Source organism: Perissodus microlepis, chromosome 16 (assembly GCF_051167445.1).
Source record: "Perissodus microlepis isolate ML-2025 ecotype Zambia chromosome 16, ASM5116744v1, whole genome shotgun sequence".
Lineage (NCBI taxonomy): Eukaryota > Metazoa > Chordata > Actinopteri > Cichliformes > Cichlidae > Perissodus > Perissodus microlepis.
Genome location: NC_140476.1, coordinates 17,118,271 through 17,135,192, shown reverse-complemented (window position 1 = coordinate 17,135,192; position 16,922 = coordinate 17,118,271). Strand labels below are relative to the sequence as shown.

The 16,922-nt window shown below is 39.7% G+C and overlaps 1 protein-coding gene across 8 annotated transcripts in view; it reads right to left on the bottom strand.

The window, feature by feature from the left end:
• Positions 1-6: 6 nt before the first annotated feature.
• The window catches only part of uggt2 (UDP-glucose glycoprotein glucosyltransferase 2), a 43,589-nt gene continuing 26,673 nt past the window's right edge, over positions 7-16,922 (bottom strand). For 2 of the 8 annotated variants that reach the window (XM_084954732.1, XM_084954733.1), the window contains exons 31-41: positions 14,492-14,576; positions 13,465-13,547; positions 13,132-13,155; positions 6,049-6,153; positions 5,852-5,936; positions 5,572-5,754; positions 5,285-5,445; positions 4,251-4,365; positions 4,049-4,165; positions 3,299-3,464; positions 7-3,166 (exon numbers count right to left, since the gene is read on the bottom strand). In XM_084954732.1, coding sequence (XP_084810858.1) covers positions 3,141-3,166; positions 3,299-3,464; positions 4,049-4,165; positions 4,251-4,365; positions 5,285-5,445; positions 5,572-5,754; positions 5,852-5,936; positions 6,049-6,153; positions 13,132-13,155; positions 13,465-13,547; positions 14,492-14,576 — 1,150 coding nt within the window. In that variant the 3' untranslated portion in view covers positions 7-3,140. Of the gene's footprint in view, positions 3,167-3,298; positions 3,465-4,048; positions 4,166-4,250; positions 4,366-5,284; positions 5,446-5,571; positions 5,755-5,851; positions 5,937-6,048; positions 6,154-13,131; positions 13,548-14,491; positions 14,577-16,922 lie in introns of those variants that run through there. The other 6 variants (XM_084954735.1, XM_084954736.1, XR_014802902.1 and 3 more) reach the window with 4 other exon arrangements.

The window sequence follows — 16,922 nt, the reverse complement described above, 5'->3', positions numbered from 1 at the left end:
TTGCAATGACGTTTTATAGCAAAGGTTTATTCTTGATCCACCAAACAGTAATATAAACAGTTCAGTTTGACACAGCACAGTGAAAGATGGGTGCCCTGAGAGCAGCCTTCCTGGGCCCGTTTTCTGTAATGTTCACTTTTAAGACAGAAAAATCTACCGTTTGCTTCAGTCCAGCAGCAACACTGATCTTGGGACAGTTGATTCCTGAGACAAAACTAGTTCATTGTGGAATTGAAACAAAAAAACACAAAGAAAAACTGTAGAAGTACAGTGAAGTTGAAGACTCATAACATGTAAACATATTGTAATAACTTAAAATCCCCTACCATCCATAAACCGTGACCTTAAGTGTGCAAATGAGGAGTTTTTCATCCGTAATATTAAAGTCTCGCCTGAGGGATGTACCACAAAGCAAGATGAATGGGCTAGAAGAATTATGACACTACAGACGGGAGATTTCAATGTCACCAAGGTGGCTCTCTACTTACAATGCACTCCTCACCTGCTCACAGTTTTGACAGTTCTGAATGACGGGCTGCTGTAAAGACTGCCATGTTTTCACAAGTTTTTAAAGAATGACATAGACGCTCCGCTGTGGGATTACTGTGTTATATATAAACCCACAGAGATGCACATTAATACAGTAGCAGTAAACCGGCAGAATCCACATATAGTCAACTGATGATGCGCAAAATGCATAAATATCCTTACGATTGGTTCTGATTTGCTGCAAAGTCAGTTTTATACTGTTGGTATTGCAGTTATTTGATTATTGGTTGACTATTTATCACAGTGAAAGCTCAGTCAATAACAGTAATGTAGGTTTTAACAAAAAGTCAAAATGATAATCACCTCCTTCATTCCACAGTGGTGGTAGCCATGTAGTTACTTCAGTGGGTACTTAAGTAGTACTTGAATATGTGTATATGATATATAAATCAGAAAAATCAAACAGAAATAAAGACATCCTTTAAAACTGGTGTATAAAAAAAAGTTTCCAGGCTTTTGAGCCAATATTACAAATGTAACCTATTTTCAATTTAATAACTATTTTACTGGCTAAGGAAGTATTTATTTACCTTCACTGAAGAGTAGCAGTGCTCTGCTTTCAAAATCATGAAAGAACACGACTACCACAAATTTACCAGAAATAAACTGCATACTGATTATGCAGGATGGCCCTTTTCAGAATCCTATACATCTTATTAACTGATTAATGTTTACATCAGTTTAATGGTGCAGCTGGAGATAAAGATTACTGTAATGACTTTATTTAATTTCAGGCTACCTTAATTCATTCAATAAAAGATGATTTATTTGCAAATTAATGTGTACTCAAGCTTGAAAATGTAGAGAAGAGCATTTGCAGTAGAAGTAAAAAGCAGCCAACCCTTGCCTTTGGAGAACACCCCGATCTTGGCTGAAGTGAGTTGGTCCATTTTCTTAAGTGTGGGCCCAGGCCTGAAGCCTAAGTAAAAGGGCCTGGGCTAACAAATAACATTTACAACCACTGTCATCACACTCTGATTATATCTGATTCAGGCTTTAGCTTTTATGGTGAGCTAATGCAAAGAAAAAGCCTTGCGATGTTAAACTTGCTTCACAGTACACCCCTCCTGGCTGCTGAACTAAAGTCATATGTTACACCACACTCTTTTTTTTCCTGCCTGGCTCTCAGTTGTCTCACAGCGTGTGCACGGGACACGAAGATGGCAGCAGTTGTACTGCTCTGCTTTTACATTTATTTTTAAGCTAAATGTTTTTCTTCACCTCTCCAGGTCGAATGTGGGCTTTTACTCAAACACTGAGATATAACTGAAGAAACAAGTTAATACTTTACCATCTAACAAGGCAATACTTTTTCATCACATGGTTAAAAAAGAATTTTTGGAGTCGAGAGAAAACATCAAAAGAACAATTAGTGATTTTAAACAACTTTTTAGAGTTTCTTTTTTTGACATTACACGTTTCCTTAAATCATAGAAAAGAAAAAAAACAATGGTTTGCACCATAGAGGTGAATGCATGGCTACACCTGAGGGGACAGAACTGATGACAGAGCTACATGTGCTTGGGACAAAGACTACACCTTCACCCACCTACGATCCATGTCGCAGTCTTTGAAATACAAGAGCAGCATAGTTTGTATACTGATATTCGATGTTTGCTACGGTTAAAAAAATGTATTTTATCCCCCAAAATAATGTAAAAATAACGCCAATAGCTGAAGATACACCCCCTGTCTTTGGACAAGCAGCTGACCAAGATAAAATTTGTAACTTAAAGCCTGGGCAGATAACTTTTCTGGTATCCAGAAAAACCTTTCAGTGTGTTGTCATTTCCGTGGTCTGAGAGGGAACTGGACTGGAAAATCTAGGCAGGGACAAAAGCCTATGGCCAATTACAGGTCTTTTTGGGCCAGGTAATAAAAGTAATATAATATGATGAAGGATAATTCTTCCTTCAGAACATGCTGTACATCATTGGGTGGCAAAAATAGGAGAGGGGACTGCTGCAGGAGAAACGTTGTTTCCTAAATGTCTGCCGAGGGGAGCTTTACATTTCAGGTGCGTAGATTCAAAGACGTTTAACACTTTTTTATGTAACAACTTGAAAAGCAATTTTTAAAAACTTTCATTTGGCAATTCAGTCATAATGTTTTCATAATTATAAATTAAGAAGATGTAAAAGTAGCTTTTAAAATTTTCAAAGAAAGGTTAAATTAGATTCGTAGAAATGTGCCTTTGCTAATTGAATTCTTTGCTCACATTATCAGTGCAATAAATGCCCACTGTTTGTCCTTCAACACATACCTAATAAAGCCACTTACTGGCCTCACGCTTTTACTCTCTGTTTTAGCTTCATTTTTCAGGAACCACTTACTTAACAAGATGTGTCTGTAGTGCTCAGCACACCACGAGTTCACGGCTGGCAGTTAACAATTACACCACGTGTTGATTCTCTAAGATGTACCGAGTGCAGAAGCAGGTATGGCATCTGAAAATATCACATCCTCCTCCAGCTGGAGATGTAACACTCCATGGCTATGTTTAGATGGAACTGTCTGTCTTCAAGCTTCACAGGTGGCCTGTGTGCAAAAGGTGCCTGCCTCCTTCCTCTTCAGCGTGGTGCTGGCAGACACTAAAGTTCATCACGGTGGTTGTCTGCTGTGAAGAGTGTGGAGGGGAGAAAGTTGGAAAGAAATGCAGAGAATGATCACAGTGGTAAGAGAAGGGGTAAGAATAACCATGCAGAAGAGCAGAAAGACTTTGTAGCCCTATAAATATATCATTAGTAACCTTTTTTATGTTGTGAGGCAGCAGGAATCTGTTTTTGTGTTGTTGTGTCTTCCTGTTCCTGGATCCGTCTCAGCAGCTCTTTGATCTCCCTGTCATATTCAACCCACTCGGGCACAATCCTCGCTGCAGCCACCAGCTTGGGTTCCTTAGTCATTGGGTTATTGCACTAAGTGAGAAAAGCAGATAAAAACACATCAGTCATGCTGCCAGTGATGCTCTATCCCAACGAGTCAGATCGTCATTCTCAGCGCTGTCTGTGACAGGCATTTAAACCTTATTTGATTTCCAATTCGGTTAAAAGGACATTAGGCTATGTCTTGTGTCTGAATTACCAAGTGGTGACCTATACTACAATGAAACAATACTTCCTATTCCAGTCTACTGGAGCCTGTCCAGTAATTCTCTAAATTAGTTTAGGACGCTGCAGGATTGCTCCTCGGCTGCTTCCTAAATACCAATGCCTCATGGACAATTGTGGCAGCGAGGATGCTCTTGCATTTTAGAGCTGTAGCAGCTGCAGCACGGTATCACAACAAATAAAGCAGATAATAAGGCGTATAAAGGAGCACAGAGATATTTTTCAATTAACCCAAAAAGAACTTAAAGAAGACACTTGTGGATTTTACAATCTCAATAAAAGGAACAATTTCATTTGAAGCTGAATTTTTCAGCAAAGACCATGTGTCCCGCTTAGCCTCCCACATTATTATTTAGTATTACGCAGTCAAATCTAATTGCTGTGCGACTCACCAGGTCTATAGTCTTAGCAGTGGTTTTAGAGGTATCATCACACCATGTCTCACACCACAGCCACTCCTGAGGAAGAGACTTGATGGCTACCTGGTGAATCATGTTGTTAGGAAGGTCCTACAAATATCACAAAACGAATTAAGTCTTGAAGGAGCAAACTCTGCAACACGTAATCCAACAGCACTATGCCTGAGTTATATACCTGGTCCAGGTTAGACAGACTGTTTGGGTCTTGGCTCAAGGCTTGGTACTGGCCTCGTAATCTGTCCCCGGCTGCAATTTTACGGAACTTCTTCAAATCGACTACATATAAGGCGCTGGAAGAAATATGAGCGGAGAGAGAGAGAGAGAGAGGAGACATGGAAAGCAGGTGTTAGAAATCCATTTCCTGAAAGGGGAAATCCCACCGGAATGAAAAAAAAAGTAAATGAAGATAAATACCCCAGCCGCATTCACATTATTGTACCTGACACACTATATTAATAAACCCAGAGGTGCAGAATATGTAGTTTCACTTAACACTTATTAGATTTAAGTCTCCCAGAGGATATTCAATGCCTCGTGTTTTTCCTGGTCTCACTGATCATCTCTCATCTTTGCTGCTTTTGTCCTGCTCTTTGGAGCTTAGCACCACGCTGGTATCCAATCAAGTCGCTGTGGTTTTCTGACTTTTCTTGTTCCGACACTATCAGTCGGTGGTGAAGTGAAACGTTCTGCTCTCTGTTCATCCACTGGCTGCCTCGCTGTCTGATTAGCCATCACACTGACAGAAGGAGAATTCAATACCACAAGCCTAGCAAGGAGCAGAACATTGTATTCATGACAGTGATTTATGATTTTATATGTGCCATGACTGTATACAAAAATAAAGCACTTAACTCTAAGCCCACCTATGTAAACGGCTTCTCACTAGAAGTTAAATGTTCAGTTCTAAGGTGTATGACACCATATTAATCCATGGCATTATTTATTTAGCAAAAACACTAAGCCAATTGTGGAAACAGTGTGCATAGGAATTAACAAAATGCAGTGGAGGAAAAGACATCATCAGTGATCTTAGAGAAGCAATTGTTGCTGTCCATCAATCTGGGAAGGGTTATAAGGCCATTATCAAACAATTTAAAGTCCATCATTTTACAGTGAGAGACATTCGCAAGTGGCAAACATTCAGGGCAGTTGCTGATCTTCTCAGCAAAATACAAAACGTCAGAGATCAAATGATTAGTAGAAGTTTACCTGATGTGGTACTTCCTGTGTCCCAGATGTGACGCCCAATATCCAGTTTTCCAGAAACGATACCCTTCCATCTCTCTGCGGCTATCACAAAATGGTGTGTAGCCATAAGGAGCACCCTCCAAGTCTAAATCCCTCAACTCTTTCAAATCAGCTCGAACTATCTGCAACACGCAGCAAAGACAGACTTTGGTAAGCAGCCAAAGAACAGATGACACTTCAAAAAGTCTTGCTTTCAGTTGCACACTCCAATATAGCGGTTTCCTACGTCATTTCTGATTGATCTTTACCTGGTCGGCATCCACAAAGATGATCTTGTCCACAGCTAAAGGGAATAGAACATCCAGGAAGAGGATCTTATATCCCCAGATAATCCTCTGCTTCTCAGTCTGCTGGTGGAGCCAACGGGGCCACTTGTACTGCACTAACTCATACTGAAAGCCGTATGACTCTGCCATGTGAGAGATGGTGTCCTGACCACAGCAAAAATGAAGTCCAGAGGTCAAATTAATGAAATACAAAAGCTGGGTTTGCCTAGCGAAATATTTATGTGATGTAGTAAAGATTTACTTTGAAAGAAGGAGATAGGTAATTCTTGAGAAACCAGAATTTGACAGGTGTTTGTGTATGCCGAAGCACAGACAGCATCATTATTCTGAATTGGAGACAGAATGGGAAAAGGTTAAGTTTGAAGATCAGGGATAAGAGGAACACAATGCGTAGCGCTTGAAAAGGAAGTGCGTGTTTGGAAAGTAAAACTGACCCACCTCAGAAAACGCTCATACAGATGGCCCGAGGCCACAGAAAAAATGTTCAGAACGTCGTCTTTTTTCTTCTCTCCGTCATCCTTCTTTGAGCCACCACCTGTGATGCTGTACATGAGACCATGATACACGAGTCAGTTGTGTTTGGATTGGATGCGTGTTTTTCATAGAGTGACAATAAATCAAAACTAAGCCAACAGCCACCATGCTTTTGTGCTGCCAGAGGTAACAGCAGCTGTAACAGCCATCAGAAAACACTTTCAAACAAACCATGCAACGCGATGCAACACGCCAAGATGATTTATTCAAATAAAATGATAATAATGGGGATGGAAATGCTGTGGAAATCAACACATTTGATATGATTTTCAGCTCCCGCTGGCTCCCAACGAGAGGGCTGAAATAAAGTTTTAGAACAGACCCAGCAAACATTTAGTCAGCTCTTCATGTTTCCATCCCCACAACATTAACAGAGTCCATGATACAAAGTGAACGATTCATTTGAAAAGCAAATCACTTAAGATTTATGCATAGATGACCTGCTTTAAATGAGAGCATCGTGTCATAGGATTGATGACTTTGGCAGGGATGACACAAATACTTCTGGCACCATTTTAATGATTCAAGCTGTAAAGTGTAAGTGCAATATTACAATTCACTGGTGCAATTTTGACACATTGTGGCGTTTGTGCCACTTCAAAAGAAAATGGGTTACAATGCAAAAATGAATTATCATACATTATAGTTAATTGTGTTAGGGCTTGGTTAAAAATCAAGCCAATCACATCAGTGTCCATTATTCCCTTTAAAAGCAACAGTCTTCTTCATGTGGAAAGTCTGTGGCAGCTTTTCCTGAGGAGAGACTTCCAAAGAAACATGCAGACTTATCTATAGTAGCTCTTTTAATTAATTTTTTGTAAACATGTTTCCATTGCTTCCAGATTTGATTGAAATTATGATCCTCACAGTTTATTTAAACCTTTATGCTGTTGCTTTATACAGATTCATTTCATAATTAAAACTGGGATGGTTCAGGTGCAATTTTATCAGACCCCTTTTTAAAGAATTATCCACATGGCCATTGCCCTACTACCCTGTGTCGCTGGATGAGGGTACACAGGAAGAATGGCCCTGAAGGAATACCATGATTACAACTGAATGATTTAAATGACTTAAATAATTTTTTAAGAAATGGAAATTGAACTGAATCAGCCTAGTATGGGAATGAGTACTCTATTAGTTGCATAGCAGATGAAAAAAAAACTGTATTGTTTGTTGGACACAGGTCTCTCTTGTAAATGAGAAACTGAGACTACCTGTATAAATAAAGGTTATATAATTTAATTAATTAAAAAAAAAAAATCAACAGTGTTTTAGAAAAAAAGACTAGTAGCTTTTCAAATGTGAAGACAGAAGATCGGAGTGATTTTGTAGAGCAACGTGGAACACACATATGAAGATAATGCCAAGCAAGTCAGCACATTACCTTTCAGACAAATGTTAGCTTTTTAATTAACTTAAATGTAAAAGAACAGATAAAAATCGACGAGCTAAAATATTTATATGCTGAGATAAGGGCACAAATGCAGGAAAAATCCAAAGTAAGGACACTCTCCGCACTTGGGAATGCATCAACATACCCTAACCGCTACTAAAGAGCAGTGGTTCATGATGCAAGGCACATTTAGCGGACAGAAATCAGGACTTGTGCTGGAGGGTAGATGAGTCTGCAGTCAAACTGTGTCCTTGTCTGTAATAGACTGCTGATGAGGGAAGGAGTGTCTCTCCCACACTCAATCACAACCACAACCTCAGCCCCCAGGCTTCAGGAAGACACCAGTGAGTGAGAGGGAGGTGTGAAGGGAGAATACAGTTTGTCCCTGCATGTCCTCTAAAACCAACTCTTTCAGGCACATCTTACCGATAAGAAAGATATACCCACAAAACACAAACTCAGTGATGGCCCTTTATTTACTTATTTTAAATCTGTAGTTCTGAAAATAATGTGCCTGCAGTCCTCTTCAAGATAAAGTATGACTCTTGATAGTTGAACAGTTGGCTTCTGGGTAGTCACCACACATCGGTGGGATCTGGGGAAGCCGACTGCCTGCCATGACTAAGCCAGGCATTATGAAGGGCCTCCAGCACAACAACAGGATTCCCAAGATAAGCAGCTTTGGAGGGTCAGGTGAGAACCTGTTTGGCTGACTCACCCAAGATAATCTGGATCTCTGGAAGGGTCCACAGAGCTCTGTATAAATCCTGAGCTGTGGACAACACCAACTGGACAAAGCTCTACTTCTGTCTGCCCTCTGCCTATTTAGATTGAACAGGGTGTTTCAACTAATACACCTATATACACGCGCAACACACCATGACAGGTTAAAAATAACATTCAGTTTCTCCATTATGGAGAATCAATACAGGGAGTGCAGAATTATTAGGCAAGTTGTATTTTTGAGGAATTATTTTATTATTGAACAACAACCATGTTCTCAATGAACCCAAAAAACTCATTAATATCAAAGCTGAATGTTTTTGGAAGTAGTTTGTTTTTAGTTTTAGCAATTTTAGGGGGATATCTGTGTGTGCAGGTGACTATTACTGTGCATAATTATTAGGCAACTTAACAAAAAACAAATATATACCCATTTCAATTATTTATTTTTACCAGTGAAACCAATATAACATCTCCACATTCACAAATATACATTTCTGACATTCAAAAACAAAACAAAAACAAATCAGCGACCAATATAGCCACCTTTCTTTGCAAGGACACTCAAAAGCCTGCCATCCATGGATTCTGTCAGTGTTTTGATCTGTTCACCATCAACATTGCGTGCAGCAGCAACCACAGCCTCCCAGACACTGTTCAGAGAGGTGTACTGTTTTCCCTCCTTGTAAATCTCACATTTGATGATGGACCACAGGTTCTCAATGGGGTTCAGATCAGGTGAACAAGGTGGCCATGTCATTAGTTTTTCCTTCTTTTATACCCTTTCTTGCCAGCCACGCTGTGGAGTACTTGGACGCGTGTGATGGAGCATTGTCCTGCATGAAAATCATGTTTTTCTTGAAGGATGCAGACTTCTTCCTGTACCACTGCTTGAAGAAGGTGTCTTCCAGAAACTGGCAGTAGGACTGGGAGTTGAGCTTGACTCCATCCTCAACCCGAAAAGGCCCCACAAGCTCATCTTTGATGATAACAGCCCAAACCAGTACTCCACCTCCACCTTGCTGGCGTCTGAGTCGGACTAGAGCTCTCTGCCCTTTACCAATCCAGCCACGGGCCCATCCATCTGGCCCATCAAGACTCACTCTCATTTCATCAGTCCATAAAACCTTAGAAAAATCAGTCTTGAGATATTTCTTGGCCCAGTCTTGACGTTTCAGCTTGTGTGTCTTGTTCAGTGGTGGTCGTCTTTCAGCCTTTCTTACCTTGGCCATGTCTCTGAGTATTGCACACCTTGTGCTTTTGGGCACTCCAGTGATGTTGCAGCTCTGAAATATGGCCAAACTGGTGGCAAGTGGCATCTTGGCAGCTGCACGCTTGACTTTTCTCAGTTCATGGGCAGTTATTTTGCGCCTTGGTTTTTCCACACGCTTCTTGCGACCCTGTTGACTATTTTGAATGAAACGCTTGATTGTTCGATGATCACGCTTCAGAAGCTTTGCAATTTTGAGACTGCTGCATCCCTCTGCAAGATATCTCACTATTTTTGACTTTTCTCAGCCTGTCAAGTCCTTCTTTTGACCCATTTTGCCAAAGGAAAGGAAGTTGCCTAATAATTATGCACACCTGATATAGGGTGTTGATGTCATTAGACCACACCCCTTCTCATTACAGAGATGCACATCACCTAATATGCTTAATTGGTAGTAGGCTTTCGAGCCTATACAGCTTGGAGTAAGACAACATGCATGCAGAGGATGGTGTGGACAAAATACTCATTTGCCTAATAATTCTGCACTCCCTGTACATTTGCCTTACTCAATCTCAGTATATATAGAGCAATATAAGATAACCTAATAACAAATATTTCAGCAAATAAATACATGGAAAATACTTTCTATTCCGGCTATCTGGATTCAGTTTAGAAAAACAATGACACAAATGTGCTTTTTACAGCACCCTTCACCTAAAACCCGAACATCTCCCTCAGGTAACATCAGCGCTGTTCTCTCTCACACCCCATGTGGTCCACATGCTTGGTATTTCTAAGAGCAGCATAACAAACACTGCTAAGTTCCTCAGGCTGGGTAGAAACAATTACTTAATTTTTTCCATGCTAGAGACAAAGGGCAGAGGCAGCTAAATGAGAAACTCCAAACGAAACAAAGAGAATACGCAAGAATGTGGGGGGGGGGGGGGGACCCATTTGCACTCAGTCCTGTTATTGCTCTAAAGCGATGTTACTTTAAAAACAATCAACATCTCTTTTACTTAGACTTAGTGATGCTTGCTGACATGAATGCATCTCACTGTTTCTTTGGGAGATTGGGAAAATACATCGTCTTCAGCTTTTTACAATGAATCTCTTGAACTATTTTAAGGATATAAATGAGGTAATGCTTTAAGGTCACCGTTACCATTAAATCGACTATATTTTGGTAAAATCACAAACTACAACGTCTTTGATGAAATCTTGGGATTTTAACTTCAGTAACTGAAAAGCTGTTCCACTGGGCTAAGACAGGTGACTGACCAGGCCATTAAAGAATATCCCATTTCTTTGCCTTAAAAAATTCTTGGGTTGCTTTTGTGGTGATAACAGTCATTACCAATTTATACTACAAAGCACTGAGTAATAAGTTTTGCAGCATTTTGCTGAATCCAAGCAGAGAGTAGAGTCTGTACACTTTAGAATTCTATCATCATGCATAAACACTAGTGACTCTATTCCACTGGCAGCCACACATACCTATGCCAAAGCATTGCCTCCACCATGTTTGACAGATAATGTGGTATCTGGTGTTTGGCATGCTGCTTTGCTCCTTCTCCGTACTGTTCTGTATCCTTCATCTGGCCTTCCTGCTCCTTAGCGTAGCCGGTGGTTTACAACCTTCTCGTTAGGCCTCTGTATTTGCATTCATGAAGGTGTCTCTTGATTCTACTACTTGATTTGGTTAGATGTTCTGAAGATACTTTTCTCTCTGGACTTTCTATCAAAAGTTCTACTAAATAGCTAATAAATACAAGCTCAACAGATGTTAAATTAAGTTTTGAATATTGTGATAAATGGCCTCACTTGACAGTTTAACTGCTCCTAAGTCGATTGCCCTCCAAAATGAAGTACTATGCATAAAAAAGCTTTAATTTTTAAACAGTTAATGCAAGATTTTTCCCATACCTCTTGAAATAATTTAGAAGAACTGCACTTCAGTCACATCTTTATTTTATAATAGTGATGTATGAGGCAAGATTACAAAAGAAAAAAATAGTGTTACTATCCAAATAGTAAAGGACTCGACTGTTTATTGTTATGGTGGAAATTCACATTAAACATGTTTAAAAGTGTCAAATGACCACTTCAGTATGTGTACAAGTAATTCATGTGAGCCAAAACTTGAGGCTTCACGCTGGCTCTTAATCCTCAGTTTCAGACAGTTGTTTTTTCTACTCTTTGCTCTGCAGGATGATAATGAGAAGAGATATCCTCTCTTATGGACAACAAGCTTCTAACAGACTCGAGACTTTCCTGTCCTAGTTTTGAAAGGAGGAAAGAAAGCACTCTCGTCTACAAATGCAACTGAATTTAAATTTTAGATATATATATTACAGCCACTTAAGGGAGATTTTTCCCCCTAGAAACCATCTTATTAAGCATTTTATGTAACATTTTAATGCTATGGGTATTGTCATTATTTAAATATAAGCCTATAATGGGATAATAAATGCAACTAAGTTAGAAATGGTCTTAAGAATCCATCCAGTTCAATTTGTTTTATTATTTAGCAGCAGTGATCCTACTCCAAGCACCTCTGCCAGCACATCAAGGACATGCTAGATCATTCATTGGTACTTCAGTTATAACTCTGACTGCAAGTACTTTTTTATGGTAAGATTTAGCTACACTTGACAATACAAAAACACCCCAGGATATAAGGCCCACAAATAATATCTAGACCTGATAAGCACTATACAATCCAATAGCAAATACAGCACACTACTGAATGTGAGGTTCCAGGCATAACAGATCCAGCACTGTGGCGAAGAAGTCCACTTAAGCAACAAAGCTGAAAAAACCTCCCCTCACTCCTATCGTCTTTCAGTAGGAGAGCTTCTCCACTCATTAATTCACTCTATTTTTTAAGTATAGCAGCAGGTATAAGGTCATCACAAGATAAATCATTAATGAGTCTCATTTAGTCTGATGCTAGAGCACAAAAACTCAATAACAAAAGATCACAAACGATGACATCAGACAAGCTGTTTCTTTCTACCAAACTCTGTCAGGGTTTAACCACCTGCTCAAAGTGCACCAGCTGAACTTCAGTCCCCATATAACATCTTCTCCAGTGCTTCAATCAGAGGCTGAAGTAGGCTAAACATTGTGAAATACCATCCAACATGAAATATGAAAGCACTGGGTACTGCTCTTCTGCTCTGTTCCAGCAGACAGGTGACATACATATTCCCAGAACAAGGAAAAAAAATCAAGCTAAACACTCCTACTTTATGTTACTTATGTCAGCAAAACAGGATTTGTGATGAATCCCGTAGCACTGTTTATGACTATTATTTCTGATTCTGAACAATACAGCTTAATGCTGTGTGTGTGCAGATATATGCAAGTGAACACAGTAAAAAAAAAAGTTGACCTTACGCATGAATACAGGCTACAAACTACCGCATGACTTGCTGAAATCGTAGAGAAAAAAAATCATCACATGAATAAACAAATGCAAAAAAAAGAAGAAAAAAATCCTCTCTACAGTATTACCATTAGAATAGAATATCACGACTGATTCCCATTCATTACAATACTTATGAGAGCACTAAAAGCGACCAATAAACACTGCATGCTAATGAGTATGACGAGAGGTATTAGGTGTTAAATGGTTTGCAGCAAAACTGCCTACCTTTTCTCAAATGTGCTCCAAACACTTCACACAGCAAGCATTAAGTGAGGAGACAGGATCACACAGTTAGGAAGGATTTGGGAGGAAAACACACAAATGCACACACATACCTACAGAAGCACATATTTTTTGCAAGACTAGATCTTACAGCATAATATTGCAGTCTGGATCCAGGGGAGGAGTAAGATCTCCTGAAACCGCAATGTATAATTGACAAATGGAAGGCGCATCAGCACATCTATCAATCCATCAATGAGCTCACAGCTGTTACTGCCTGTCAGTAAACCTAAAGCCAACCAAATATAAGCTGTATTTGAAGAGGAGATTACGCACCTTGCTATGGATTCCCATATGCCTTTGCTTTCACTAGCTTCACTTAAAAGATCTTCGCCAAGCTTGTCTGCCTTTTTCTGCACCTATAAATATAAAATACACAGAAAATAAAACAATACTGGAAAATATTTTAGCATGGGTTATGTAAAATTGTTTTGACACCATTAATTTGTAATCAGTCAATCCTAGGCACATCTTAGAAAACTTCCAGCTCTAATTTCTTTATATTTGGTGAGAAAAATGAGAAATAGCTGCAGGGACTTTAAAAAATGCGCATACATACATAGGAAATATTTGTACAATTTTAAAAGGCTTGAAAGTTAATATTTGGCATGACCACCTTTATTCTTCAACACAGCGGGAACTCTCTCAGGCAAGCTTTCTTGTAATTTCTTTAAGTAGTCTTCAGGAATAGTTCTCCAAGCTCTTTGAAGGAAATTAAAAGCTCTTCTTTGTATGTTGGCTGTCTTTTTATTTTCCATTCTCTCTGAAGATGATCCCACACTGCTTCAATAAGACTCAGGGCTCTCAGGAGGCCAATCCATGACTGATAGTGTTCCACTGTGTTTTGCCCAGGTATGTTTTTACTTCATTGGCAGTGTGTTTGTTGCTCATTGTCATGCTGAGAAATGAAGCTGTTGCCAATCATATTCTTTCCAGATGGTACTGCGTGGTGGACCAAAACCAGACGGTACAACAACAGTGCCTTGAGGCAAACTGTTATTATGATTATGGGACCAGATGCATCTCTGTGATCCTGTCACTTTTTTCTTTTTAATTCAATTGTCAAGTTTCCTCAACTTTTTTTAAGAGCACCCTGCTTAGACCATTTAAAAGTCTGACTCATTGGAAGCAAAATATAAAGAAATAAGAGGTGGCTCAAGACTGTTGTCCCGTGTATTTTAGCTTGGATTGTGTTAAGTTGTCTTCACACCATTCATTTGTGATCCGTATATCATAGAAAACTGAAGAAAAGCATTTTCAGTGTGACATTTATAGTAGCACATCCAACAGGAAAAACACTCACCCTGACTTTGATGATCTTACTATGGAAACTGTTCAGCACAACTATAACATCACCGGCATCTGCAGGTGAATCGGTTCCATCGTGCCTGAAAAAGTGGATAAAGAGTGAGAAAATGCTAATTGTTACTGAGAACAATCTGCAGCTCACAGGTATACATGTAAAGAATTTAGACTTTAACGTAGAAACAGACATACATTCATCAACAGTCATAAGTCAAGTCTCTGTTAGACAAAATAACAAACGTGTTTAAATAAGAAGAATAAAATTAACGTTCTTAGGATTTAAATCCCTGTTTTTAACACTGCTACTGCAAAGTGATCATTCAAGCTTATAATCTAGAAGTTTTGCTAAGCTGAAAAATGTGAAACTCAAATAGACAGAAATACATTTAAAGCATTTGTTTTTCGCTGATTTTGTGTTCAAAGAACATTAGAACACCAGAGCTAATATTTCAAGTAACGCAATCAGTCTAAGACCTGTAGTGTCTCTGTTGCAAACATTAAAGGGAAATACATGTGATCAGTGACAGAGACTGCTTTACATGCTTCACCCATGGAAATAACACATGAAGGAGACCACAGCTGCTAATGGACCGACAGTGTGAGCACACACTTAAAAGCAAATAGTGGGACAGCTGCCAGGGTCACACTCTGACCATATTCATTACCCTCCATCATCATTAAGAATCACCTTACCATTATTTTACCCATCACTACTTCCCAGCCTTGCTCTATATACTCGTAGATTTAATGAGAAAGTCTGTGCAGTATTGATTCCGTAAAACAGCCTTTCAATGTAATTGTTTTAGGACTGATTTTCCCAGCACAGAATGTGTTTTGGCAGGCAGAATCTGCTGGGCCTAATGGTGAAACACCAGAGAGCAAACTTCAGGCGGAGATGAGCAATAGGCCATGATGCACTACAAGCCATTACAACCTCAATGCTTACTAAAGGCAAAAATCTAACCTTATCACTATGATAAATGCCCCTCTCTCATTGGAGCCAATGCACCCCTCCACCGCTCGTGCTCAAGTGCTGCTTGTATTTTGCCCCGTCTGCTGTCAACGGTGCAAGTCAGTCTTTAGGGCTTGTTTTAGAAAGCACGAGAGATCAATCTGTATCCCTGCTCTGAGAAGAGGAGAGCTGGCCATCTCATTCATCGCTGTCAGAGCGAGGTGTCTTGGCAGCACGGGTGGAAGAGGAAAATTCACACTCTGGGACTGGAGAGCACAGACACTCCCACTAGGCTCTGATCGGCCACCTAACCAGAACAGAGTGCCGCTAACCACAAGAATAATGACACTGCCAAGGTGAAAAATGACATCACCTCTTAGCTTCACCTGGAGGATTGGGGGATAAATCTTGGTTGTCTGAAATGATTCGAGAAGAACCGAGGGCTGTATGTGTCCTAAATCTTATGTGAGGATAGCCAGAGAGAAAAGTATCTGTGATTGTAGGGACATCTGGACCAGCGCACTAGAAATGCCCATACAGACTCGCATACACAGTTGGGATTACCACCACTTTGCTGTAAGGCACTGCCGCTTTGTTATGTTACGAAGTAAAAAGAGGCAGTGCCTTGAAAAAAGAAGAATTTGATTTATTTTAGATCAAACTGAAAAGCGCAAAAAGCACATTTCAAGTGCAGAATTCAAAGAATGCAAGGACTGAAAAAGCTGCATTTGCTAGATATTTATCCAACAAACCAAAGCAAAGTAATGTTTTTATTTATCCAGGAAAATTAGACAACCACAGCTCGCTCACTTTAGTATGTGGAGCCTTTGACTCCTACGCCATCCTAACTAAAACACATTCTGCTGCTGATATTCTGTTGTCTGAGGTAGATGCCATGGCAGGTGACCAGCTGAATCATCTCTCTACTCTGTCTTCTCTTTAATAGCAACCCTTTCCTCCTACCTGTCTCTCTCAGCTCAATGCTGAGCAGAACTCTGAACACTCATCAAAACCTTGCATTGCTACAATGTCAGCAGTGGTCCACGTTGCCATAGTGATGGGTTTCATAGCTACCAGAATGAAATGGAGAGTTAGCTGAAAGCAACTTTGATGTTGAGCTATGGATAAAGGTGTCCAATAAACACGACTTATTTACTTAGATAACTTGGGTCTATCTAGAAATATCAGGACTTCAAAACAGTTTTCATGCTTGTGGCTCTGTACCCACCAGACAAGATATGCATAGGCATAGGATGTTTAGAAATTGTACAAATGAACATAAACACAGATAAATCTGGTCCTTTTTTCTTAGTTTTGTGAGTGAAATGTAGTTTGGGCTGAGAACAGGTGACTGACTCTGCTATTGTCAAACAAACACTGCTACACTGAACTTGCAGTAAGTTTTAAACCTGGTTTTAACCTTTACTCTCCAGTACTCTCCTTATTGTGGTAGACTACAATGACCTGCATTGTGGAG